Genomic DNA, 27,957 nt, shown 5'->3' with positions numbered 1-27,957 from the left:
GCACGTTAATGGTTTTAAATCACCAAAAAAAAAGCCCGAATTTATTTCTGATATCTTAGTGTGTGTGTGTGTGTGTGTGTGTGTGTGTGTGTGTGTGTGTGTGTGTGTGTGTGTGTGTGTGTGTGTGTGTGCGTGTATACTGCGCAGCGTCATACTGGTTTGACACATGCGCAGAAAAGGAATCCGTGAGGCTTTGTGACTTGACTTATGAAAAAGAGGCAGCAGGTGTAGTTGAATGTGGCGTCATTAGATCAGTGTAGCTTGGACAGGTATACGCATGATGTAGCCGTAAAGAATCTCTGTTCGAGTCCCTCTTGAACGGCCTGCTCAGGATGCTCTCTATAGTAAACGAACTCGTAAACTTGACACAAGAATCAGTCTTTGTGGCGGGCTCGGGCTCCATCGACTGAGCGCTCTTAAGCTCTCCTGCACTCTCCTTTTTATCTATGCGCTTTCTCCTGCGCCTGAACACCCCATCAGCGAAGGTGTACTCGCTTTGAGGATTGAGCATCCAATAATTGTCCTTCCCCCAAGGTCTGGACGGGTCCCGAAGCACTTTTAAAAAGCAGTCGTTTAGAGACAAGTTGTGCCGAACCGAGTTCCTCCAGCCGGTGTAGCTGCCTCTGAAGAACGGGAACTTTTTCATCAGGTACTCGTTTATTTCCGCCAGAGTGAGACGTCCAGAGGCGGAGTCCCGGATTGCCATGGCGATGAGAGCGATGTAAGAGAACGGAGGTTTGGGTCTCCTTGTGTACGGCTTGGATTTAGCGACGGCGCACGGAGTTACAGGTAGAGGAGGGCTGTGCACCACGCAGTCCCCATCCGACCCCAGCTCCTCCTCAGCGGACATAGGGGAGCGCACAGTCCCCTCTGCGTAACTGCACATCTCCATATGTTTCGTGTCGTAGTGGCTTCCGCACAACACCTCTAACTTCATGCTGTTGTTTCCTTTAGTTGTGCTGAAATGTGCTTGGACTTTTCTCTGCGTCAAGACGACTTAAATCCAAAGAAGCCTTTTCGCTCCATCACACCTGCCCGAATGCTGCAGCCTTTCTTCACAACACCTGTGTGAGAGCAAGAGTTTATACCCGGCTCACTTCAGGACCTACCCAGGAGGGAGGAGTTTATGGATTCCAAATTATTTGGAGAATTATCTTCACATCGCGTGCGTCAAAGTCATTATAATAATTAAACCCACGATCATAAAACGTTCATCATGACCCTGTAATATAATATTACGCTAATTGAGCAATGATGTTTCTTGAAAACACCATTAAGAGCAGTTTATTATTTGTCTCACCTGTGAAATATGATCTGGCACACACCGTGGGACTATTTTACCTCAGACAACCAGGTGGCGCATGTTTCCTTTGTAAAGCTGCGGTGCCTGCAGGTACACGTCGGTGTTAGTTGCTGCAGCCTGAACCTTCCCTTCCTATAGAAAACATCTGCATCTTAATAACACAAAAACAGCTCCACCCTCAGAGTGTACAATTTAGAAATATAAAGGGAAGATGCACCCTGTGCCAACTTTACAGCCCCTCATTGAAAACTGGTGTATTTGGTTTCTCTCTCAACCAACAGTTGATGCGTCCAGTCAGTGCGAACAGAGTTGTGAAAAGAATGATTCATTCTCCTTTTAGACTGAAAGCATTCTAGTTTTGAAATACTTTGGAAAAGTTGTAGTTAGTTTTTTTTTTTTTTCTTTTTGATTCACAGGAAACCATGACAACAAAGCAGACAGGTGAGACCCACTAAAGCTTAACTTTTACATATGTTCATTAAGTGCAGCTCCCCATTCTCCTCCCACTCAGGTTCACCTGCAGACATCCTGTTGAACTCAACGACCCATCTTTACATAATTGGTCCTTTTTACTTCCTGTTATTAAACCAAATCACTGTTTTCACTGCCACACCATCATTAGATAGACAAATGGAAAAATAACATCCTCATAAGCCTGAAAACTGATGAAGACATCACACCACTGCTGATGTGTTTTTCACTGTGATGAGCAGTTACAGATTGTTTGTGCTTATAGTGCTTCTCGATCTGTTCCTGTATTTAGGTTACACATGTTTGTGCTGCTGTGTGAATGTTTTGATCTTCAGGTAATGATCTGTTTGTGCTGTCTGTGACACCCAATCCAGGGTGAAGTCACTATTTTGAAAGGTGGCATGTCAGGGATGAATTCCTGTAGGCCAACCACACAATGACAGGAGCTCAAGTGGCATGCATTCATTCAGGTTAGTGCATGTAGCAGCTTGTGAGGCCACAGTGTGTGTGTATGCGTGCGTGTGTGTAGGTTTGTGTATACATCAGGAGCTATACAGGAATTTTTGTCTCTCATATTTGACCAAGATGGAGTTCAATATCAACATTTTTAAATTTCTTACAAGAAACTAATATAGTTTTTTAAAAAAGCCATTTATTTGTGTTAATTACATTGAACAATAAGTCCAGTGCATAGTGTGAACCAATCACTCATTAAATAATAATATATGGAAAAATGTAATTTGTCAAAACAATGACTAAAAAAGAGAGAAAAAAGAGAAAAACACAAAAGGTTAATCACATTTATAGCTGCATTATAGTGGAAAGATAAACAAGAGTTTGTTTCTTGTGTTTTTAAAAGACAAACCCAAAATAGATCTTAAATAAAAGTCTATGAAGGACATATGAAGCACTGATCAATTATTAATTGAGTCCTGATAAATTTATTGCTTTCAGCTCCACGTTGTTGATTTGGTATTATTTTTAGTGTGTTGTTTTTAATTCATTTAATTTACAGATACACCTGTTCAGACACAGGATTAAGGTTGACAGTAGTATTGTGTAAGTGAAAGCTCAAAGGCTTAGCATGCACACTAACCCTAAACAGATTTGATAAAGCATGACTCTGAGTTTACGTGGCTATATATTAAGCTATACCTCAGTCAGTGAAACATGCTCATAAATCATTTGAACTGTCTCACCTTTTCTCCCACTCTCTGTCAGTATCTGTGTCGAGAGATGTAAGGGCACTGTGGCATGGCGACTTCGTGCAGACAAAAGATCTGATGAGAGCTTTTAGTTTTCATTAAATCTGTTTTCAAGAATCAAGAATTTTGTAGCAGGAGTAGTAAAATTAAAACAGAATATTCACGTCATCAATGAAAGCTGCACATTTCCTGTCTCGTTGGAATGTAGAAATGTCAGATGCGCTGATTCAGGTGCTGTAACTCGGACTACTTTGAGGTGTCACTTGTTGACACGTCGGAATGAGGAATACAGACCCACGCATTCAAACCTGAGTGACTATAACAGCCTGGTTGAAGTTATGTATGTCGAGGATGAGAAATTAATAAAGTGCACAAATAGATTTCCCACTTATTACATGAGAACTCATCGTGTGTGTTCAATTGGAGCACGAAGAGCTGATGTCAACCATGCTAGTGTTTAACAAAAACATGAAGGTGATTGTGCTCAGAGAATATCATTTGAATACGTTTTCCCCTCTGAAGAGTTGTTTGTGTAGGGAAAAAAAAAATGGAAATTCATGGAAATAAGAAATAACATAAGGAAGATAGAGATGAGACAACACTGAACCGAACAGGCAAAGCATATTCTTCTAAACGTTGAGGTTACACAAGTTACTGGCATTTTAAAAAAGAGCAACGTGTTGTAAATAGTGCTCTACTTCTGGTCAGTTAGGTGGATTCTAATTTTGTTGGAAAACAAGAAACATGTACAACTCCATAAACAAACATTTTACTATTAATAATGCTTTGTGTGATAAAGTGTTGTAACTTTGCAAGGAACTCTCGAGTAAAACATTTGTAGGTAATATTTCGAAGTACATAACGGTCCTACATAGCACAACGGATTATGAAATTGTGAAATATGAGAGAAAACTATTCAAACCCTGCTTTCGTATTTCAGTCATGTAAATTGTTACAGCAAATTCCTGAAGGTCTAAAAATAACCCTGTGAAGATGTCAACCTGAGGAGGATTTAGTTTTCACAACTCTCTTCTCTCTCTCTCATTCTTTTCAGGCAAAGGTCTGTGCGTGCGAGGCAGGCAGCAGATAATTTGAGACGTTCTCTTGTTTTGCAGATTGTGTTGTTGAGAGTGCAACAATCAGCGAGTGGCTGCAGGGGGTTGACGTTGTTTCCAGAGGTTCAAAATAGCAGCAGAATTTCATGTTGATCACGACTTTGTGCTATTTATGGCAGCCGATTATAGCTGTACAATATATGCCACCGCTAAATATTTCAGCAGCCGCTAATTATAGTATTTTGACAGCTCTGTTTTGACGTCTCTCAGTTCTTAAACTGGAGCATTATAGTTTGGCACAAACATGCATGTGTGCTTTATCATCATGTGTTGGGCTCCACATGTTTCTACGTGTACATCCAGTACCGCCCTCTCAATTCAAACAGTCCGTCTCTTCACCTGTGAGCCCCTAACGTATGAATCATTCTGCCCATACTCCTAACAACATGACTTTATGCAATGTTAAACACTTTCTATAGACTTTCTTATGCTTCAGTAGAGGTTATCTGTGAGGAGCAAATGTGACAAATGATGACAGAAAACGATTATTGGGAAGGAGAGGTAGAGAAAGAATGAGAGCAGGCCCCTGCATGTGTTTGGGTAAGGAAAGTTTCTATTTTGGTCTCGTCATCTCAAAGGCAACACAAGTACGTTTCCAAACAACAGGGAGAAAACTGTATTTAGAAAAGGTACTGATAAAATGTTCAAGAAAAACGGGTTGTTTAGAGCTGTAGGAAAGGAAAGAGAAGCTCTGTCTCTGATCAGCATTTATGTTTCTCAACATGTTCGGCCACTTCCGAAACAGGCATCATATTCTCACTTTAACTCTAACACCATAAAGAGAAGACATTTTACCGAGTCATTCACACCACACGGCAAGATTTAATCTGCAGCAATTATTTCTATACTTTATCATTTTTCTTCATGAAATATTTGCCTCCATGAGGCTTCGGATTTTTCTCTACAGCGTCATTATTTTATCAGCTCCATTTTTTAGCAACATAGGGATGGGCAAAAACTGATGCAAACCAAACCAGGCAGGCGTAGAAGAAGAAAAAGAGTAAGTAAAGATCAGGACTTTTACGCTGAAGTGCATCAGAGCCACTTTCACTTCATGCGCAACCGTTTTTGAGACAGTTTGGGGTAAAAGTAGACACGTGAACTTGATACAAGCCATTTGTGCGAGTGTACCGCGTCACTTCTCGCTCGTGTTTAGACAAAAAGGGGGGAACTGGGTAAACACTGCCCAGGACGCATCAAGGGGGGGGGTTGGGGTTGAGACCAAGATGTTCAGTATGTAAATAGAGGAGAACAGTTTCCTCACTGAAAAGTGGGTTTAACTTCATTACAGAGGAAAGGAAGCGTTAGGAAACTGGGTTGACCGGGTCTCTGTTTATTCCCTTTAAGTGTTACAGGTACTGAGGTCTGTGTCGAGACCAAGCATGCAAGCGGACAGAGTCACATAAGCTGTTACTAAGAAGCATGGCTGTAGAGCTGTGAACATCACCTCTGTAGAGAGAAATAAAGGCCCTGATCTGAGTGTATGTAACCAATATAATGATGACAGGGAGGAATTAAAACAACAACGGCTGCCTCAGTTTTCACTAATGATTTCTTAAGTTTCCCCTCACAGATTTAAAAAAAAAAAAGAAAGAAAGAAAAAGAAAAGAGGGGCAGCTTCATCTCAGAATTACAAACCATTTTGCAGTGAGTGTCAGTCGTACATTTGTGCATTTCGAACATTGTGAAATACAAACTCAGCGTAAATGTTACACACAGGGTTTATTCCACAGCTGTTAAACATTTATCATCCGTCCAGATCTCTCAGTTTAGAGACACAGTGTTCCAGAGAGACGCATAAAAAGAAAATGTGTGTGATGACTTGATTACAGATTAATCATTACACATACCCAGAGTTTTGCTGCCCTGTCTCAAATGTTTCCTTCTGAGTTTAAACCAATGCTTTCAAGCTATACCAGGATCTACAGAACGATGATAGGACATCATAACTGAATTTCGCTGTTGCATTTTTTATTTAATAAGTCTGAAAGTATACTATTAGGATGGACAGGTTCATCATCATGTTCAAATAGCTGCACTCTGTGTACAGGTACATTCTTTTGCTATTCCTGCTAAATGCTTCAAAACAGAATCAGAATAACTCCTACTAAAAAAAATTAAAAATTAAAATTTCAATGTTTCAAAAAAAATTTTTTTCTCTTTAACTAAAGGGGGGGGGGGGTAATGTAGGTAAATTGTCTCAATTTCAACTACATGATTTACTCAGGTAAAAAAAAAAAAAAACTGCAGTCACATGCAACAGCCGTAAACAAAGTACAACCGAGTTTGGCATTCAAATATAAAAAGGTAACTGGTCTGATCTTTGCGCTGAGTCAGCACCTTGTGTAAACTGGAAGAGGGTATAATACATTTATGGATGTTTATCCAAATCAAACTTTGTATCAGTCATCAGTTTGCCCCACACCCTGTATTGTTAAACACGTCGGTGGTTTCTCCACTTTAATCCATTTGCTCTCCTGGTTTGCATGTCAGTGGTCAGATGTTGGTGCCGCCGTGTCAGCAGTTAATGGGAACCAGTGGCAAGTTTAACTATTGTGAAACCTCTGAAACAGCTGAACAGTTTTCCCTTTATCCCCGCCATTCATGGCAACTAATACAAAGCTGGTTATATTCAAAGTGACTCATGAGCTACCCAGAGGAAAAACATGTCAGGCAGGCAGTGTAAACATTTTGACTTTCCTCGAAATGGTTGGAAACCTTAAAGAGAATGGTCAAGTTTTATTTATTTAATCTAACCTCCTTATTCCAATGATTTAAATCTCACAGAATCTTTTCATTAGTCTTCAATTACACCATTTTGTATAATGATGGACTTTATTTCGCCCAAGCATGGTGTTTACTTTATTTAACGAGGACTCTAGTGAACTGCAATACAAAGAACGTATTAGGGGGGAAAAAATGGATTTTTATTTTTTTTAAGAATCCTTCAAAATAATTCAGCATGAAAGCTGCAGTGATGGAAAGCTGTCATTCTCCGAGTACGAACAGATGTTTCTGTGCAAGTTGCAAATTGTCATATTTTCCCCACAATAAGGCGTCAAAGTTAGATACCTGGAAGTGTGTGTGTGTGTGTGTGTGTGTGTGTGTGATAAAGGCTATACATCAAACATTATATTAAATACTGATTGTAGGATCAGTAGTCTTTTGGGCAATAAATAAACACATGGACATGTTGTTTGATTGACTTTTTTTTTCCAGTTAAGTCAGACATTTTTACCCATGAATCAATTTTCAATTTGCATAGAATCAAATGGTTTCCAACAACAACCCTATTTGTAATGCACGAAACGTTCCTTATTTTTGATGCACGGCCCCTGATGGGCTCGTAGGTGTTTAGATGTTTTTGTTTCTAAACCTTTAGTTTTTATTCCCCTCCATTCCCTTTTATTATTATTTGTTACTGTTCTTTGTTTCTAACCTGCACTGTAGCACTGTGAGATCTCTTGATGAAAAGGGCATTGTAAATAAAATGTATTATGATTATTATTGTAGATGATTAACTTAGAATTGGATCCTCGTGCAATGAAGAGTTGTACAATTTAATTTAGTAAAATTGTGTCTCAATTAAATGAGGTCCTAAATCTATCACAGTATATTCCAAGCTGCTTGGGACTAAGCAGCGTCTCTCTCCTTTCTCGCTCTTTGTACAAGAAACGTTTGGCTTTTATCTCGTACGACAGCAATTGCGTGAGGCCATGCTCTGCTGCCCTGTGCCTAAACATTTAAGGCTGCTTTCCTAAATCGACATGTGGGATCTTGATGGAAGTTCAGATGATATAAACATACTGCATTTAAAGTTTTTAAATAAGCATCAGTCATCAGTTTAAGCTTATGCTGTTATTAAAGAAATTATATTATTCTAAAATCCTATTGTGTAGTTTTTCTATACACATGTAGGAATAGTTTGAGAACTAAAAACCCCTCCAAAATGACTACAATATAATTTTCATTTATTCCTCTCATATGCCTAACCTCACATTTCTTCACACTTTGCGTGTGTTGAAGAAAAATCGACTTATAACAGCAACCTGTTGAATCAAAGCTGTTAGCAGGGCTCAGTCTGCCACAACCATGCACAACTTGTTTTGCTGCCTTCAGGCTGCATTCATGCAAGCATGGAAAAAAAAAAGAAAGAAAGAAAACTGTGATGGGATCCCCTTCAGGTGAAGTATGTGGAGATAATATCTCTGTTACTACGTCTACAGGACCTGTTTGGGTTATTTTCGTACTAGAGAAAAGACGATGGAGGGGAAAAAGGGCTCAACAAAGGGCCGTGCGTGCAAATGGGAGGAGGAACTCCCTTTAGGTGAGTGCTCGTAAAAGGTTGGCTTTGCACGAAACCAACACAGCTTAGGCGGCACACACCTTATTTACACCTACTCAGATAGGAGTCAATCAGAGGGCAAATATTATCCTGTCAGGAAGATTTAATGTACTGTGGATACAGGATAATTATAATCCTTACCTTCTCATTTATTTTTAGGGTTTGGTTGCAGTCTTCTATATTTGTTGCTTCTGTTACCAGGGATGTCTTTCCTAATTTAGCTGAACCCATCCCTATAAAATACCATAAGACAATTCCCTGCATTACAGGCTACAGGCCTGTTATGTGCTTGTTTATTTCTGATTATTTTACAGCAGGGTAGATCTTTGTGGTCCCCGCATAACTTCTTTTTTTTTTTTTTATATTTCCACAATGACAAAACTACATTTTGGATGTCAATAAATGAGCATATTTAGAATGTCTGTGTTCTAAGTGAAATAAAAGCATTGTCAGTTTTCTCAGATTCCATAAACACATCTTCAAGGTGGTCTAAGTGTGCGTCTGTGTGCGAGTGGTGCAGTTTTGACTTTTTATTGTGTGTGTTAAAAAGGAGAGAAAAGAAGGAGAGAAAAGCAGCACTTGTGTGGAGAAAAACCAAAGTTACTCTGGATGGTAAAGACCGCAGACTCAAATGCAATCTGACAGCTAAGTTTAATGATATTTATTTCCAAACCACACGCTTCCAGAACTGCTCTGGATCCATTCTCCCAGCTGGACCTCGGCTCAGCACGATGCCTTAAATCTGGTGAAAGTTTACTCGTACTGTCTGTGGATAGGGGAATGTTTACAGCGCATTTGATGACTGTGTATGAAGTGGTGTGTGGGCTCACATTTCCGTCCGTATTTGTTCCAGCTTCTCGTGCTGTCTTTCAAAGAGTGTGATTGCTCACATGCTGGCAGCAATAATTGATCTTTTATGACAGTTTGGATACACAGAAACTAGCCCGCTTCTACCTGATGAAACAAGGTTAACAGTCTGGGCTGCAGTCCACTCATTTCTGCTCCTTTTAGGCCCCACCACAGAGCTGCATCTGGTTAGCGCTCTGTTCAGCATTAGCCCGGTACTGGGCCCAGTGTGTCCGACTAAAACTCCAGCTAACCCAACAGTTATTCGTTTTCATGCTAATTGTCGAAGGATGGGCGCATTTTCCATTAGTCCACCTCTTTGTTCTGGATTGAAATGACGAACCCAGTCTCACAGTTTGCGTACAAATAACACAACATTGAAATGTCGTGCAATACATACTCCAAATTGCAATTTTGCGTGCATATGATACGCCAATGCCTAACGTTCGTCAGGAGGAGTCAAGGGGTTACCCATAGACAACTATTCTAACCTCTCCCAATCCCTTTTCCTTACCTCAACCTGTCCCATTTCCTACACTTAACCGGTCGGTAGGTGTTGCGAGGCGTATCACATGCATGCAAAATTGCAATTTGGCGTATGAAAAATACGACATTTTAATGTCATAACACGACATTTCAATGTTGTGTTATTTGTACGCAGATTTGACGAGACCGGGTTGAAATAACACACAGTAAATGAGAACTTCTAAACTAGTGCAACCGTAAGTCTTGACATCTATTGTGATGATCAGTTTCTGTGCAAAATTCATATTTGGCCCTAAGATAAGTTTCAAACACAAATGTGAATCCCTGATTGTTCATGAAGCACTAACAGCAGGCTTAGATTCATGTAAGTCTGTCAAATATCTCAACACAGATGAAAAGGATGACAGTCGGTGTAAACTTTTTATCTTTGTAAGAGATGTCATGTTGTCTTGCTGTGATGTGGTGGCTGATCTCATGTCAAAGAATGTCACAAGTCCAGAAATGTTACTTCGCTGACGGAGAGGTCATATTTGCAAATAGCGATGCACATTAAACTGTTGCTGCGACCCATCCTTAAAGAAACTCTCTCCATTTGGTATAGAGGGGTTTTAAATCAACACCAATCAAAGCAAGTATTCTTTTCAAAAGAAATTAAACGTGCACTCTAAGTGGATAAAAATAAAAGTCAAAGACACGGGAGCCTCCAATGACAGAATTCTCTGTACCAGGACATCATGAACCTGATTTCTTTTCTGTAGATCTGTGGGTGTCTTACACTCGTCAGGGTAGCATGTATGTGTCGCGGTGTGTGGTATGTCTACAATGAGGAGAATGTAAACTGTACTTGAAATGTGATCTCTTCTCTTGTAATCTCACCAGGTTTAGAGAGAGATTAAAGGCACATGTTCAAAGCCACTAGCAGGGAGTGTGGTCTGGAAAGCCCGGTTTTGCCATATAGTTTAACTTTAGTCATTTTTTATTCACAGTAATCCTGGGAGTTTTACCAGAAAATCTTTGTTTGTTTCAGGTTGCATTTAAGGGCTGAATTCGTTTCTTAAACCTACATTTTCCACCCTGGAAGTGCTGGCATATGACGCCACAAAAAAAAAAAAATTAAATCATAGCAGATTAAACTTCAGCTAAAAGAGTCTAACCTGTAATGCTGATGGCCGAGAGGACAGGTAGCTTAGTCTAACGTGTTATACAAAACCTAGTGCTATTAAAAAAAACAAAAACGCAAGACTATGGTTTGTTGAACTGCATTTTCAGGACAAAACATCCTGTGTGTGTTATCCACAGGGAGAACGTCAAAGCCCACTGTGACGATTCAGCAGCTGCTGTGGCTAAACAGAGAGGTTCAGGTTCTCAGACACTACGCGACACTTGGGTGTACCTTTCTCAGGAAAGTGGCATTTGAAAAAACTCGTCAAAGGATGTTTTCTTTACTACACCCAGTGTTTGTCATGTCTGAGGAGGGAAGGTGGGTTATGATGAGGTCAAAGGAGGGCTTGGGTGAATTGTATTTTCTAATTTGGGAACATCTCTCCTCAGGGGGTCTGTGGTCTGTCTGTTACCTTTGACCCGTGACATGGGAAAAGAAGAGCATCAAAACAGGCGTAAATCCCACATTTGTAATTCAGTTCTATAATTCTCATTCCCAACTCCTCAGGCAGCTTTCTCAGTGGCCCTATGCTTCAAACTTCAACTCTGATGGTTCCCTGTCCGTTGGTTGAGCGGGTCAAACAGAGAACTTTAAACCTGGAGACTAGAGTTAAATTCCTTTGTAAAATCAACAGTTAACTTTGATATTTAAAAAATTAAATACATTAAATAATAGTTAGTTAAATATTAGAGCAAAATCGGACCAATGAGGAGAACGACATGCAAACAACATGTCTGTCTCTGGTTGATTTGCAGTTTTTTCGACACTCGTTTTCACATAATGTTGATAAAGTGATGGACAATATGTTCTGGAGTCAGTATTGTGTTTTATTTTTTAAATTGACCAAATGCTCTGTGCAATCACAAGTCTGGCTTCCTGTCCGGGTCCATCAACTCTGATGAGCTTAATGGGTCTTTGCAGCAGAATCTGTAGACCTATTGTGGAAACACGGCATAGAGAGGACCGCAGAACACTGACAGAATGCGATGTGCGCGCACTATAGATTTTTAAAGTTTTAATTTGGCTGATTTCATAACGTTAATACCTCTCCTACTTCATCAGCGTCCTCTACCGTCTCTTCAATGATACAGGGTTTTGTACTCATAAATATAATAAAATGATCTGGGAACTCAATCAAGAGGTGTAAACTAGGCCCATAAACACAATGGAGGGCCAGGGTCAAAGAGTCAGGCCTGATGAAAGCGTTTCCCGTCCATTGACCTCTTGTCATTCCAAGCCTGCTGTGTTGTGGAGCGAGATCAAAACAAGGCCTTTGTAATCTGATCCACATTTAGCATCAAACAACCACTACCACGAAAACAACAACCAGTGAGGTAAAAGAGCACAAAAATAATCACGGAAGAGGGTCCGTACCACAGTACCATTGTAACCCAAGAGGCATGGGAGACTGGCATTTTGTCTGCTTTGAAAGTTGGACAAAACCTTCAAAGTTCTTAAACTAATAACAGATACCTGAGGGTCCATCGCCACAGGTTTGATCACACTAAGTTAACTGGGAAGGTAAAATAAATAAAAGGACAGCTTTGACTAGATATAGCAACAGAATCCATCAAATGTCATCACAGTAAATTAATAAATAAATCTGTCAAGTTTCAAGAGCACAGTAGAATTAGACTATTGGAATAGCTAAATGTTTCTTTCATGACATTATTGCACAAAAGGTGTAAAAGCTATTGTAAATTGAATCATAATTATGTCAATTACGTTTATTGATTTATAGCCCTTTTGATGCAATGTCTGAAGTTTTCGGTGTAGAGCTGAATTCAGTGTGGAGGATAAAGGAGACAGGACTGTTTACTGTTAAATAATAACAACAGGAAAAAAAACAAAAAACTGTGAGCACTCCACGTGTGTGGGAGCTCGTCATCTCCAAAGACAAACACGACACATCTTATCATGGCACACAAGGTCAACCTTAGAACAACGTTTGTTTTGATCCCCTGAGGCTTCCCTCTGTAAGAAAGCCATTCAGTTATAGTCATTGCACAAAACGTGTGGAATAATAAAAGCTCTGAACATTTCTGGTACTTTTAACAGGTATGACGTCTGCAGCACAAAGTTACTCCTTTATCCTAACATTTTTTTAGTAGCCATAGTTAAATAGTAGATAGTGTCCACTACACTGTGACAATTTGGGCTATACGAGAACATGTATGGAAGAGCCTGCCTTTTCATTAAGCAGAGGTTGTTTTAAAAATCCAACCTCTGCCTGACCTTTTGTCTGCCAGGAGGTGTTTATGCAAAGCAAAGCTGATGAGTAAGCCATGTCTGCTGAGACAAAAAGTCTCTCTTCTAACCTGCCTACAACAGCACAGTGACTTAGTCCAAAGGTTCTCAAACTTTTAGGCCTGTGACCCCCAAAATAAGCTGCTAGAAAGACTGGGGACTCACACACTTAAAATATTTTTAGTTGGGCACAGCCAGGTAGATGAACAGGCTAATATTGTTTTAGTAAATTATTGTAAGAAATTCTAGAAGAAGAACATCATTTATCTCTTGATCTACTTTTCCGTTTATACACTCAACAAAAATATAAACGCAACACTTTTGTTTTTGCTCCCATTTGTCATGAGATGGACTCAAAGATCTAAAATTCATTCCAGATACACAATATTACCATTTCTCTCAAACATTGTTCATAAATCTGTCTAAATGTGTGATAGTGAGCACTTTTGCTTTGCTGAGACAATCCATCCCACCTCACAGGTGTGCCACATCAAGATGCTCATCAGACACCATGATTAGTGCACAGGTGTACCTTAGACTGTCCACAATAAAAGGCCACCCTGAAATGTGCAGTTTTTGCTTTATTGAGGGTCTGGGGACTCAGAACCAGTCAGTATCTGGTGTGACCACCATTTGCCTCATGCAGTGCAACACATCTTCTTCGCATAGAGTTTATCAGATTGTCAATTGTGGCCTGTGGAATGTTGGTCCACTCCTCTTCAATGGCTGTGCGAAGTTGCTGGATATTAGTGGGAACTGGTACGCGCTGTCGTATACGCCGGTCAAGCACATCCCAAACATGCTCAATGGGTGACATGTCCGGTGAGTATGCTGGCCATGCAAGAACTGGGACATTTTCAGCTTCCAAGAATTGTGTACAGATCCTTGCAACATGGGGCCGTGCATTATCTTGCTGAAACATGAGGTGATGTTCATGGATGTATGGCACAACAATGGGCCTCAGGATCTCATCACGGTATCTCTGTGCATTCAAAATGCCATCAATAAAATGCACCTGTGTTCTTCGTCCATAACAGATGCCTGCCCATACCATAACCCCACCACCACCATGGGCCACTCGATCCACAACATTGACATCAGCAAAGCGCTCACCCACACGACGCCACACACGCTGTCTGCCATCTGCCCTGAACAATGTAAACCGAGATTCATCCGTGAAGAGAACACCTCTCCAACGTGCCAGACGCCATCGAATGTGAGCATTTGCCCACTCAAGTCTGTTACGGCGACGATCTGGAGTCAGGTTAAGACCCCGATGAGGACGACGAGCATGCAGTTGAGCTTCCCTGAGACGGTTTCTGACAGTTTGTGCAGAAATTCTTTGGTTATGCAAACCAATTGTTTCAGCAGCTGTCTGAGTAGCTGGTCTCAGACGATCTTGGAGGTGAACCTGCTGGATGTGGAGGTCCTGGGCTGGTGTGGTTACACGTGGTCTGCGGTTGTGAGGCCGGTTGGATGTACTGCCATATTCTCTGAAACGCCTTTGGAGACGGCTTATGGTGGAGAAATGAACATTCAATGCCCGAGCAACAGATCTGGTTGACATTCCTGCTGTCAGCATGCCAATTGCACGCTCCCTCAATGCTTGCGCCATCTGTGGCATTTTGCTGTGAGACAAAACTGCACATTTCAGAGTGGCCTTTTATTGTGGGCAGTATAAGGTACACCTGTGCACTAATCATGGTGTCTGATGAGCATCTTGATGTGGCACACCTGTGAGGTGGGATGGATTGTCTCAGCAAAGCAAAAGTGCTCACTATCACACATTTAGACAGATTTATGAACAATGTTTGAGAGAAATGGTAATATTGTGTATCTGGAATGAATTTTAGATCTTTGAGTCCATCTCATGACAAATGGGAGCAAAAACAAAAGTGTTGCGTTTATATTTTTGTTGAGTGTATTTTCACAATGATGGGTAGAATGTGTCATTTTAACACCCATCTGAGTCTCCCCCCCTTTGTAACCCCTGATTTAATCTACAATCCTAACCTGGTTGTTGTCAGATTATTTTCAGTCTCTCAGTTTTAATAACGCGACAAAATGCTTACAGTTCATCAAACTCACCACGGTCCTCCCCCCCCCCCCCCCATACTCTAGCATTCATGAGAACTTGTAGTACCTTAACGATCGGTAATGCATCAGGAAAAAGACGTTGAGTGAACGTAACACAATCTGGTTTTCAGAAAACGATATGCAATGCGTTCATTTGACACATCAGAAGAAAACAGGTGACCGAGTCAATAAGGTTGTTCAATAAATACATTTTATGAATGGCACAATAATGTTCTGTAGCATCCCTATCTTGTTCTCATTTGCAGCAGCAGATAACGATCATGACAAATCATGACCCTGCCATAAAAAAAAAAAAATCAGAATAGGACATTTTTCCACACTGCCCAGCTCTATAGGGCCTTTTTTGGAAACAGCAGTGTTGCCCGGTGCAGAAATAATGTAGGCTACCGTGCACTTGTCAAGACACATGGAGGCTATGATACATTAGCTTTACAATGTCAGAGGGAGCCAGTCGTAAAGCTTTGCATCCACAGAAGACATGAGTCAAGTCAGAAGTCTACACCAAGAATGAACAGGAAGTTATGAAAGACAATGTAACCTTCAGTCTGGTTTTTGTTTTTTGTTACTGTTAAATCTTCTGGAAGATATGATGAAAGAACAACATTTGCATAACTGACAGAAATGATGGTTAAAACTTAATAAGACCTTGTGTTGCAATCAACAAGAGCAATCTCTAAGAAAGCACGCATCTATGGTTCAGTGTTACAATTAGAGGGCTCATCAATAACTGTCATGTAATACAATAGAGATTGTAATTGATTAGGAGGCAGGGCACTTGCCCTATAAAGCACCAGGTTAGATTTTTCTCCTTCCATAGACATGACAGCTGTAATTGAGCAGCCACAAAATCTCTTTGGAAACTTACATCATTCCTGTGAGAAAGCAATGAATGATGTTTTATAACTGTTTTGTTTGTATTCATAAACAGTTCAACATGCTGCTAGGCAACCAGTCTCATATCATAAAGATAAAAGTTAACTGTAGTGACGCCTCCTCATTATGGTTTTGGCTGAGGCAGCTTTAAGCGCACCTTTTTTTTTTTGCATGCAAAGCTGCATTAAGTATGCCAGATGTTAGTTTTATCTTTATGCACAACATCATGAAATCCATCCAATGAAAACTGTGTGTGTGCAGATTATGGAGAAATCTATCTATAAGTTTGCATGTGAGTAATACAATTCCACCTTTCAATCAGCTGAACACAAACTTGCCTTTAGTTGTCACAGCCAAAGAGTTCCTCAATAAAAGCAGCATTAGCTGAATGAAATCTGTCAGTTGGGGTGAGGCCCGTATCTAAACAATGTGCGGAGAGGCAGTGAGGCACACATTTACCAGGAGAACTAAAATGCCTCAGTGTTATTCTTCTATGGAGCTTACTTAATAAGCTGACTGATGAGTAAGACACAAAGTAAAGACAGTGCCAAAAGTAAACAGTCATGACTAATGTCTCTGTGAAAGGGAATTCTATGCTCAGGGATTGGTGTTGACATCGGTGACTCCTGTCTGGCACGCGATGTGGGCTTAAGGACATAAACAAACCTGCGTCTGGCTGAGACTTCACCTACAGCTCTCCTCATGTGGGAATGTTCCACCTGGTCCAGGCTGAGAGCGGCTCTGGATTCATAACAGAATGATCTCAGTCAGTTATTACTGATATTCTCTCCTCTTATTGGAAAACACAATGTTGTGTAGGCTGCCCTGTACAGAATAATAAAAAGTGGTTGAAAAGAGTCTGTAAATGGTTAAAATGTCCTTCTAATCCAGAGGTGTAGCAGTTCCCTTTTTAACCGAATCACTTGGCAAAGTATTTTCAACCTGATTTTTATTCGTGTTTGGACCCTTTTCATCATACATTCATTGCTTTTTTTCTTCTTCTTTTTTTTTTTTTTTTAACGGCAGGAGTCCGCCCCTGCACTTGCGTCATCGGTTTCCACAAAAAACAAGAGATAAGATATCAAGAACACCATACACCATAACATTGTTGTTCCTCTCCTTCATCCTTTCCTTCCCTCTTTATGATAATGTCAGGCAGCCTTACTAATCCCTTCAAATGACTTAATTGACGGGCCGTACCTTGGTTAAACTGTAAACGCATTTACTACGTTATATAAATATAATCATTTTACTGACGTGTTCGGATGTAAGCATAGACTGCAAGTATTTATGAACGAAGCCTGAGTGATGTCAACCATCTGTTGAGGGGGTTCTGAAGGCTCATCGGTGAGCAGCCGCCATGTTGAAATAATGTGTTAGACAAACTTCCAGTCAACCTAAGGATGGGCAGAAAGCAGGTTTTAAGCCTCCTGACAAATCGTAACATCACGCCCACTTGTCAATTTGATCAGCTACGCTGGATAACATGCATCGTTCATAACATCAAAACAGCCGTGTTTTTTTTTTTACACACATTTTACTTGTCTTTATGCTGTTTCCTGCTCTAAGTGTGCTTCTTGACCTATTTGTCATCTGCAAATGCAAAGTTGAACATCTTATCAGACACATTATAATCATCCTCTACACTCAGTGCTGTTGCCAAGTCTATCTTTGTGCTTTATGCTTTCATAGATGAGCTACTGTGGAACAGTTTAGCTGTTTACACCATCAAGTTGATGTGTAACTGATCACATCTGGATGTACAACAAAGTACATCGTCCTTTTATCAGCTCGAATGTCTCTTTCACCAGGTCAACGAACTTTAGTGACTATAGTTATCATTGTCAAATGTCATGATCAAGACTTATTAATCAGAAAACAATAAATCTCTCTGTGGCAGTACTTTTGTGAGGGGGTTTTGTGTGTGTTTGTGTGTGTGTGTGTGTGTGTGGGGGGGGTTATTGTGAACTGTTTTCACAGCTGAGAGCAGCAGAGCAGCCTTTCCACACCTCATGACAGCTGTGTTTTGCTCAGTCATGCTAGCCAGACACAGCAGCGCTCTCCACCTCTCACTACAGGGCCCTCTCGAGCTGAAGGAGTCTCACCCTTAAAGGAGGAATTCAGAACCAACATTATGCAAGACTATCATCTACCAGTCACGAAGGTTCAATGAGTCTAATGGCATACAAGCCTTCCACCGTTGATTAATTTTAAATTCTTTTTTTCTCTTATTTGTAAAGAACAACTTGAACCTGTAGGTACACCAAAGCAACACTATGGATTACTTATGTCTACAGAACTATCAGTTAGAGGCTGTCACTGTGATAAACACTCTCTTCAAAAGTGACTCTACTACTTTCTACACAATGGACACTGATTTCAATGTGATTTGTGTTTCCTGGTTTAACCAGAGGTTGCTGTATTGTCCTTACAAGAATAATACATGACAAAGTGCTGTCCATCTGCAAGTTCAAGGCAATCAATAAAGTTTCAATTTCTATTACAACGCTGGCTTCCAATGATTATGAAAATGAAATAATCGAGATGAGACAATGTTGGGTTTTGCTGGTTTTGTCCATTTTTTCCCCCCCAAATATCTATTTCCATGTATTGCTTGTTTTTCAAGGTGTTTCAGTTTGATAAACATATGGGATGCAGATGTTCTAAGAATCAATGAGTAATCGTATTTAATAATCGGGATCTCAACATCAGTCAAACTAAACCTGATTAGGGTTTCTGCCATAATCAAGCAGCCTGACCATCTGCAATGAATCAGTTGATTAAAAAAGCTGCGGCTTGTGTAAGTCATCAACAGCAGTCAGAAAAAAACAGAGACAAAGGCAAAAGAGAAACAACCAGGTTTGTTGACTTTAGGCATTAAGACAACAAACGTGCAGACAGAGAAGGACTTACAAATTGTTACTTCAATTGATTCTCAGACCAAATTTGAACACTTTATGAAGCGCAAATTAAACATGTTTACAACTGTTCCAATTCTGTTCCGATTTGGAAAGTTGTAAAATATTTCAGGAAAAAGAAAATACTCGTCAAAAAACATTGAATAACCAATAATAATGCATTTTAACGACAAGGGCACACATTTAAATAAGTATTTATTTTTTCATTAATGAAGAGCTGAAGTGAACATATGACATAGACACTCAATCATAATAGTGCCATTTACTAAATTAGATGTGTTTGACCCACAGTGATGTTTCATTCAGTTAGGAGGAACAGCTCAATGTCTTTAAACACCATGATGTAAGGTTACAGATGTAACGACTCACTAAACTCACCATACGATTCTCTCACAATTGATTTTACAAAATGAAGCTGTAGACAAATTATGCCTGAAAATGATTAGGGGCGGAAAACCCGCTCACCACGGTTTGGCCTTTCAACATTTGTTTTTCTTTTAATAAGGAGAGGTGACTCATTGTAGTATCTATTAAATGTTGCATCATGTTGGTTGTGTTATTTGTGTAGATCGCTGTCTTTTCCTGCAATATTTGCACACAGTTGTCATCTTGTCTATTATCTTCTCACCTCTTTAATTTTCTGTCCTGGGGAAACCAAAATGCTTCCACACCTCCAACTTAAAAGACGCCTCCTCAATGTGAATCTTGACAGCTTTGTCGATTTTTCACGATGAATCTTTACGTCCCTCAGTAAACTTTAAAAGAGTATTGTGAAAGTTGGTGAAAATAATGGAGACAAGAGTCTGCCCTGAGGAATAAATAAAAAAAAAACTATCCTCTCACACCACAAAGATTTCTATTTAAAGACAGTTTTGGCTTCATGTTTTAAAATTGCCTCTGAGATTTCTGACCCGACCAAAAAGAGAAACTTACATCTTTGTAATTTTCTTGCAATGCTGAAAAGAAAAAGAGTCCCTGATTCTCACACCAATCAAAATGTACTGCCAAACAAGAAGTATATCAAACCTTTTCGTAATGTTTCTTTTCTTATTTATATGATTTATTTGAGCCTTTATTTATTAGTTATCACAAATAAACATCCACTTCACAGCTGTGCGTTACCTGCTCTGTTTGAAAGTGTGTGAATAATCACTCAGTGTCGCAGGAAGTAATTTAGGAAATACAGAAACATTACAAATGGGTTGGCCGGGTCATGTCTGAGGTTCCGGTCTGTATTAAATGAGCTGTGCAGTAGGAGAGGTTATGTGGCTCCATAGTGGTTAGATAAGCTGTGCTTTTGCCAAAATTGAGAGAGAGACAGAGGCTCATTCAAGAACTTTGTCTGTTGGGTCCAGTGAGGAGTAAATCTGGGACAGTAGTATCTCCTTCTTTGTGGATTTACATCGTAAGTGTTTCCCAGAACTCCGACAGTATTTCCTCCACTATTGTGATACAGACATACAGTATATACAATATGTTAAATTTCCTCCAAAAACTATCACAGAAGCATGTTCAACAACGCCCCCTGCTGGCTACAAGACTTTGAATGGGCCTGTGTGTCTCAGCTGGACAGATGAGATGAAGGAAGAATGCAGATCATCTGTTGACATTAAGCTAATTCAAGCGTTTGTTTAAATCATCAGTCTGAGATAATGTGTGGTTTTTAAAAGTGCACAAAATTAGGTTCTTATTTGAAACATTCAGTTATTTTATTTTCCTATAAAACATACTATGCTATTCATTTTGCTTTTCAATAAAAAGGAAAACTTTTTGTCCTCAAAGTCAGGTGGAATCTGAGCAAACACTATAACTAGTTTGCATTCAGGCCGTGGTTTTTGTTTGTAAGATCAATTCTACAGAAAAGTACAAAAAACAAATCTCCAGACACATTTCAAGAGATACACAGACGACAAAATGGAGTCATCCAACGGCTCAGTGGTAATGACATTTACATGCATGGTGTTAGTTGATCTCTGAGCAGCCATTTCAAAGTTTTAGTATTAAATAGGAGGAGAAATTACTTGGAAGTAAATAATCCAAAAATAAAAAATAAAAACTATTTTTCAAGTGTTTATAATTTATAATCTTAACGGATCAATTCTAAAGTAGCATTTGCAGTAAACCGGCTTGTAACAAGCTACAATTGTTTTCCACATCAATTTAACAACAGAAAAGTCTTTCGTAAGTTTTCAGGCCTCATGTGCAAAACTCAGATAAAGTTCATGGACTCGCCTAATATTATTCATAAACTATTACAATTTAAGTGTGCACTTGGCTGAATTATTGTTGACATCTTTGATCACAACAACATACACAGCATATTTTAAATATCCCAATGAGCCGACTTTTACAGCCAGCATCCAAACGTCTTACTTCACAGAGTAACAACGCACTCAACTGTGAAGCAAAATCACAGCAAACGCCACAATGCGTCAAAGAATATAAAAACTGCAGCCTGATAACAAGAGCTTCATACATTTTCTATTGACAGACCAGCTTATTCCTAATCTTTATTATCACAGAGCAAATTAATATCTCAAGGTCAATACACCCTGATGTTCCCACTGATGTCCAGCAGGCCATTTAATCCAGCAGCGGGGTGTTTCCCTGATGTACAGTCTGCAGCATGTTGACCTAACCCAGGTTGTTAAAACCATTGCGCTGCTCTTAAAAACACATTCCCCAGAGGGCTTGCTGAGGTTTAACATTTAAGCAAGACAGAAAGCTTTAAGTCTCATTTAATGGAAGGTCAATATTAGTCTAAAGTTCACACTGTGCCCTTTTCGTTTTTACACCTCAAAGAATGTAATTGCAGTAGTGAATTTAAAAGTTAATGCTGCTGCCTTATTGTGTTAGTTCGCCAGCCTGTATACTGAAATCCTAAAACTTTGTGGAGCAAGTGAGACCTGATTATTTCATGACTCATGAACCCTTGCTAACTTCTGATGTGAAAATCAACAAGCTTTCAAGCTGAAGACAAAAGGCTTAAATCACAGTAGGCTAGTATGAATCCCCTTATTGACTTATCAATAAATGACTTCGGACACAGTGGTGGCAACAATCCACTAAACCACAGATAAAACAGTCTGACTCTGCAGCAGAAACAAGAGATAAATACAATCAACAAGTCTTTGCAGTATTGCCTATACAAACGCACACCTTCACCCAGAAACGTTGACTTCCCCTCAGGTGTTGTGTTGTTGAAGGTCTTACCTGTCTGAAGCAGCGTGTGACTGAAGTCATCCACCATGTGCTCTTAATCCAGCTTCTTTGCTTGTGCATTCTCAGCGCGGTAAACAACCAGTCCACAAATCCACTCGGCCTACAGGGGTCCAACTCGGCTCTTTAAAGTTTTTCAAACATTTTGAGGTGACCGCGCGCTCTGAAGTCATGTGACACTTACGTTATGGACCAAGGGCTTTAAAGGACATGTGATTACAAATAAAGATGGGTAAATAAACACAAAACACTAGGGGTGCATTCGGAGCATTTATGTGTAGCATACATAAGAGAGAATATGAAATACACTTCAAGTTTCAGAAGATATAATATGACATTAAGCAAGAATAACAAACTAGAATACTGTACATGGTTTAAAAAAAATGTATGTCACACATTGGTTTTTATTTTTCACTATAATATTACTGGATGGATAGATCGATGGATCGAGTTCCTTCTGAGTGTTCCCTACCGTGACATGTCAGAATGTTTTTGTAAGTAAGATGTAGGTAAGGGAGGGAAAAAAAAAAACCTTTCAAAAGGTGGTATCAAGGTAAAGCACAACATTTAGACTTTACAGAATACATTTATCAAAGTTGGAAAAGCCCACACGTGCAAGCCATAACAGTGAGCAGCCTGCACTAGTCCAGGAAGAACTAGATAGCATATTACTGTTAATTATTTATCAGATGCCTAATGAAAAGCCATTTGTGACGGGTATTATTTAGTATTTTCTTATCCTCTAAATGTCTGTAATTATACTCAAGGGAAACTGTGGCAGTTGCTGGACATTTTCAACCACTGACTGTTTGGAGTCTGTTATTGCAATTAACAGAGGGAAGCTTGTACCACTGGTAATCTTTTTACACTTCTCTATCAAAGCTGCTGTTGCTCAGTCATTTTTCGTTATCATAGCAAGGAAAAAGCATTGTAATCCTTTACTCATTTTCATATTTCTCAGTCAGAACAACAGCTGGTAGACTGCGTCCAGGGATTCAACAATCATGAATGTATAAAAGCAAAGCATTGGTTTCTCTCTTCTTATCAAATCCCCTGTTTCACTGCAGACATTTCTAATAACTACTATTTAAGAGATTCATCTGTGCAGAAGGCGTAGCCACAGTTTGTTAGCAAAACTGTTAATTATCTCCTTTTTAGTTTCCAAGTTTTATGTTTTATATTGTTTGTTTTTAACCCTGCTTATAAGGTGTCCTTGGGTTTTTTGAGAGACGGCCATAAATAAAGTTTATGATCATTATTATTTACAAGGGCGGGCTAAAACCAGTGACTTACTCATGTAGATGCAATACAACTATATCCTGTGAAAGTATAAACTATTCTCTGCAACTGGGACTACCCCGGGAGTCTTTGATGCATTTGTGACTGATTACCCCTTTTGAAAGAATAACTTATTTTATTCATTAACATACACAAAGACATAAATCTTTGACTTGAAATCTTTATTGAGAAAAATTCACGTGTCAGCAAGCTTATTGGCTCACACTGACATGGATACCCTCATTCTCCTCTGCACTCTGTTGTCCTCTCTCTGAAAGAGAAGAATCAAACTTTCCTATAAATACTGACAGACACTCTGCTGGTTCTTTCAACTGACTTACTCCAGCCTGCTAGAACATCATTTGTACTTTTTCCTTTGTTTTGGAATTAAAGCATTTAATCCATGTTTGTGTGTACGGTTGCAGATACGGGCAAATAAAAAGAGCCTCATGGGCTGCGACTTCAAAAAAAAAAAAAAAAATCCAAAACACATCTGAATATCAAAAACAAACTTTAAGCATTAAATTGTCATTCTGTTGAGTTGTTATGCGCTGTTTGTGCATAATTATATGTAAATGTCTAACACGGCCAGCAACCACGAACAGCCAATATGGCTCACTGCTCTTCTTTTGAAATTGTTAGCTCTAGCTGGATATGAACACACGTCACATTTTCAAGTCTGCGAATCTGGATCTTTTATTCCAGTTTACAAAAAAGTTATTCAATTGATTTTGAACACCTGCAGCCTGTTCTCCATACAAAAGCAATTATTTACCTCAGCACATCCTCCTCTTGCTCGTGCATTTCTTCAAGCTCTTTTTTTGAAAGATATGCAACAACTGCTGCACCAATGCAGTCTCCCAGGATATTAACAGGACAGCTGAGGCAATCCCTGAAAATCGCAAATGAACCTGTGTACTGTATCAACCACTGTTGTTTGATATGAGATGTGTTGACTCCTGCCAAGCACAGGTTAAACTTACAGGGCCCACTGTAGGATCATCAATAGGCAAGTGTCCCTTGCAGGTATCCTGAAAACTTTAAAGGTAAAAATGGTGGTGACTGATTCTGCAGCTGGAATCACTGCCTCTCCTAAGCTTGTCACTGCTACGGTAACACTGTAGAGTGAAACACAGAGTCCTGTCAGAGTGCACCCTGTGAACAGTCTCTTTAAGATCCTCCCCTCAGGCACAGTGCTGCTAACCTCCCCACATCATACAGACTCTCATCCAGCCCCACAGACACAAAACATTACACTCATGCTGGCCTTACATATTTACTGTTCACATTTGTTCATTAATACCTCAAGATGTTTGCAATTACATAACATAACGGATATAATTACATGAGCACAACATGATCTTCTAAACATAAACATTTTATGGGTCTTTCTTTTTGTGTTACTCTATGAACCAAAGTCCAGAACCCCTACAGATCAATGTTCCTGTTTTGTATGTAAATAATTTTATATTTAGGTAGTCATCGGAAAAATAAAAAAAAAATAAAAAAATGAAACTAGTCCTTATCACTCTTTAATTGCCTCTCCTGACACTATCCCCTGTGGCAGCTATAACTGGCATTGATTACTTATGCCGAGTTAACCTTGATGCTTATGGTCTTGTTTAGTCATATGATTATTTTAGTCGTAATGCGGCATCTTAAAACTCCTCAATGAAGCTTTAAACTAAAATGAGTTTGTAGCGCTCACAACTTTTACTCTCAGCTTTAATCGACAAGAACAATAATAGAGACAGACGGAATACTGTAGCTGTGACTTACGCAAGGTGTGACTTACGTCCTGGTTTACATTGCTTCCAAGTAGCAGGATGAAGCGGGTGACTCTTTTGTCAATGGAGTTGACATCCTCACAACACTGTATGGCCAGCTGAGTCGCAGCGCTATGGGAAAAACAGGTCTATTCAGGTTTATTGATATCTACATACATACATACATACATACATATGTTGTTTTTTTCTGCATCTATTATCTAAATTCGTTTTGTATTACCATACAGTCAAAGGCTACTAACAACATTCAAATGTCTCTTACCTCCGTGAGAAACGCATGGCCTTTCATAAGGCAGGATAAATCCCCTTAGTCCATGGAATAAGAACCTGGAAAGAGAAGTTACTGTACTTGTCAAGTTCCTAACAACGGCAGCAAATGTGATTCATTGCACGCATCTACAAATAACAGCAATATTGCTAAAAAGTGCAAACGAAAAACATACCCACTAAAAGCCAAGATGGAGAACTTTCCGATTTGTAAAAAAGTCTTCAAGTCGAGGCCGACTTCATCGACGTACTTTGCAGTCATGAACAACAATCCGACAGGGAAGAACCTGCCAATGTGACGACAAAACATGAAGTTATAGGACTTTAAACCTTTCCCTTCATTATGCCCAGGTGTGTTTACTTAACTGTAGGTGAGGTGAGGCTCACATTATTATTGTCATTTACTGTGTTTTTGATCTGGCCCTGTTCCAGCCAGCACTGTCTTTCTACATTGATATTTACCTTTGATGATGGCCAGCAATAATGGAATACTTAAAATGATGCCACACACTGCAGCACTTAAAGAGCCTAACCTAGTTTGTTATGCCAGTCCCTATATGGGCCTTTAAAATACCTAAAGCTCAATAGCATAGGGGAAAGGACTACAAAAAACAGGCAGCACAAGATCACACATGACTACAACACAGAGTCCTCTTTAAAATCAGTCTGAGTTTTAAATGACCCCATTCATTATCCAGTGTTAGCTCTGCAGGTAGAGTTTCACATATTGATCCCCAGATTCAAACATGGCTACTTTATAACATGTGACAATGATGTGATTTTACCAAATACTTCTTGAAAACATTTTTGTTGGTAGCGAGCCAGGAAAATGATCAAATTAACCGTTGAGACTAAGATATGTATTAAAGAACTGTCCGCACCTGTAACTCTGTATCTGGCAGACAAGGACAATCTCTTTTTAGTCTTTCAACAGGTGAAATGCATCACGTGGTTGCTTATTAATGTAACAATGAGGAAAAGAATTCTATGCAGAGCCTGAGCGTCAGTACCGTTATGTAAAATATGAACTAAAGAAAGTCGACAGTACACTTCTACCTTGGATGTTCATGTTTCACTTGGTGCTTTTGCACAGGATAAAGAATGTAAATTCCCTTAAATGAAACCAGAACATCCAAGGCTGGGTGTTGTCTAAATCACATGTTGTATTCAGGTTAATCTGTACTAAAAACTGAAATTAGGCCGTCCCCCCTCTGTGTTGACCAGGCGTGCATACATAATATCTGGGCGTGGCCTTTTTTTAATAAATGTAAATGAATATAACATTGAGTCTACAATGGCCTCAATCCCTCTTTTTAAACTTACACTGTAATATGATGAACTGCTTTGTTGGTGATCTCGTATACGGTGGTAACAAGATCCACCACTATTTGGGACTCTTCTCCAAAACTCCTGAGGCATATCCCGATGACAATGGCCGAGATGATCAGGCCCAAAATATTGACTCCTTCAATATTTTCATTAAAGAGACGTTGTTCTATGCGTTTCTGAAAAGGAAAAAAAAATCACTGAAAAAAACCCCATTCTGATACCTATTTACTGCATCAACTATTCACAAAATGTTTACCGTGGCAGAATTGGAGTTATCCTCATTAACCTCAGTCTCGGTAATCCGAGTCTTGTACTACAGATATGAAAAGACGTCAGGTCTTGATTATAACATTTTCTTCTTTGTGGGAGCGTGTCACACTACTTGGTGTTATAAACACATACCTGTTGGAAGGTCGCCAAAATCAGATCATTTGGCACCATGTTCCTATGAAAAAAAGGGTAAAGAGGAACTAACACATTTATCATATTAAAACTGTGGTGCTGAAAATGGTGGCTAACTGACACCCTTATTTTGCTGATCCCTTTCATGCATTTAATTTTCAATGGCTGAAGTTGTATGTCCAGACAACCAGGCTGCAGATCCATAAAAGGCCTGTCTGAGCCTGTGTGGTTATATTTGTATTTCTTTGTTGTTTTAAGATAAAGCATAAGAGTTCAAAAGGTAAGCCGTTAACTGAGATGCAGTTTACACTTTAAAAGTGTGTGTCAGTTTGTAACAGCATTTCAAATATGTTGTTGGAAACTGATGACCTACACAACTGAGACTACGTCAATGTTTTATACAGACCATGGGCTGTATGACGTAAGTAAATCTCACCACCAGGGGGCCTTTAATCAGAACAGATGGCAAAAAGATGACTGAAGACTGAACTGAAGACCTTGTTGAATTGGGAAGTAATAAAGTTCAGATGAAGAAGAGGAAGAAGAGATAAATGAAGAAGCTCTGATTAAATCTACTGTTTTACCTTATGAGATCAGTCATCAGTCT

General features: G+C 39.5%; 1 protein-coding gene and 1 long non-coding RNA gene across 3 annotated transcripts in view; both read right to left on the bottom strand.

The window, feature by feature from the left end:
- The window catches only part of LOC306826715, a 147,995-nt gene extending 123,118 nt beyond the window's left edge, over nucleotides 1-24,877 (bottom strand). Inside the window, exons 1-3 of one of the 2 annotated variants that reach the window (XR_013779482.1) lie at nucleotides 24,549-24,877; nucleotides 24,325-24,457; nucleotides 23,768-23,813 (exon numbers count right to left, since the gene is read on the bottom strand). This is a non-coding gene — a long non-coding RNA (uncharacterized lncRNA). Of the gene's footprint in view, nucleotides 1-23,767; nucleotides 23,814-24,324; nucleotides 24,458-24,548 lie in introns of those variants that run through there. The other variant, XR_013779481.1, reaches the window with a different exon arrangement.
- On the bottom strand, nucleotides 133-1,035 carry foxq1a (forkhead box Q1a). The gene has a single exon (XM_079349169.1). It carries the CDS (start codon nucleotides 935-937, stop codon nucleotides 206-208), a length of 732 nt encoding a protein of 243 aa, XP_079205295.1. The 5' UTR covers nucleotides 938-1,035; the 3' UTR covers nucleotides 133-205.
- Nucleotides 24,878-27,957: the final 3,080 nt, after the last annotated feature.

Source organism: Symphodus melops (genome assembly GCF_947650265.1).
Source record: "Symphodus melops genome assembly, chromosome: 7".
NCBI classification, from domain to species: Eukaryota; Metazoa; Chordata; class Actinopteri; order Labriformes; family Labridae; genus Symphodus; species Symphodus melops.
The sequence above is the reverse complement of the archived record's forward strand: the minus strand, read 5'-3'. Positions and strand labels throughout refer to the sequence as shown.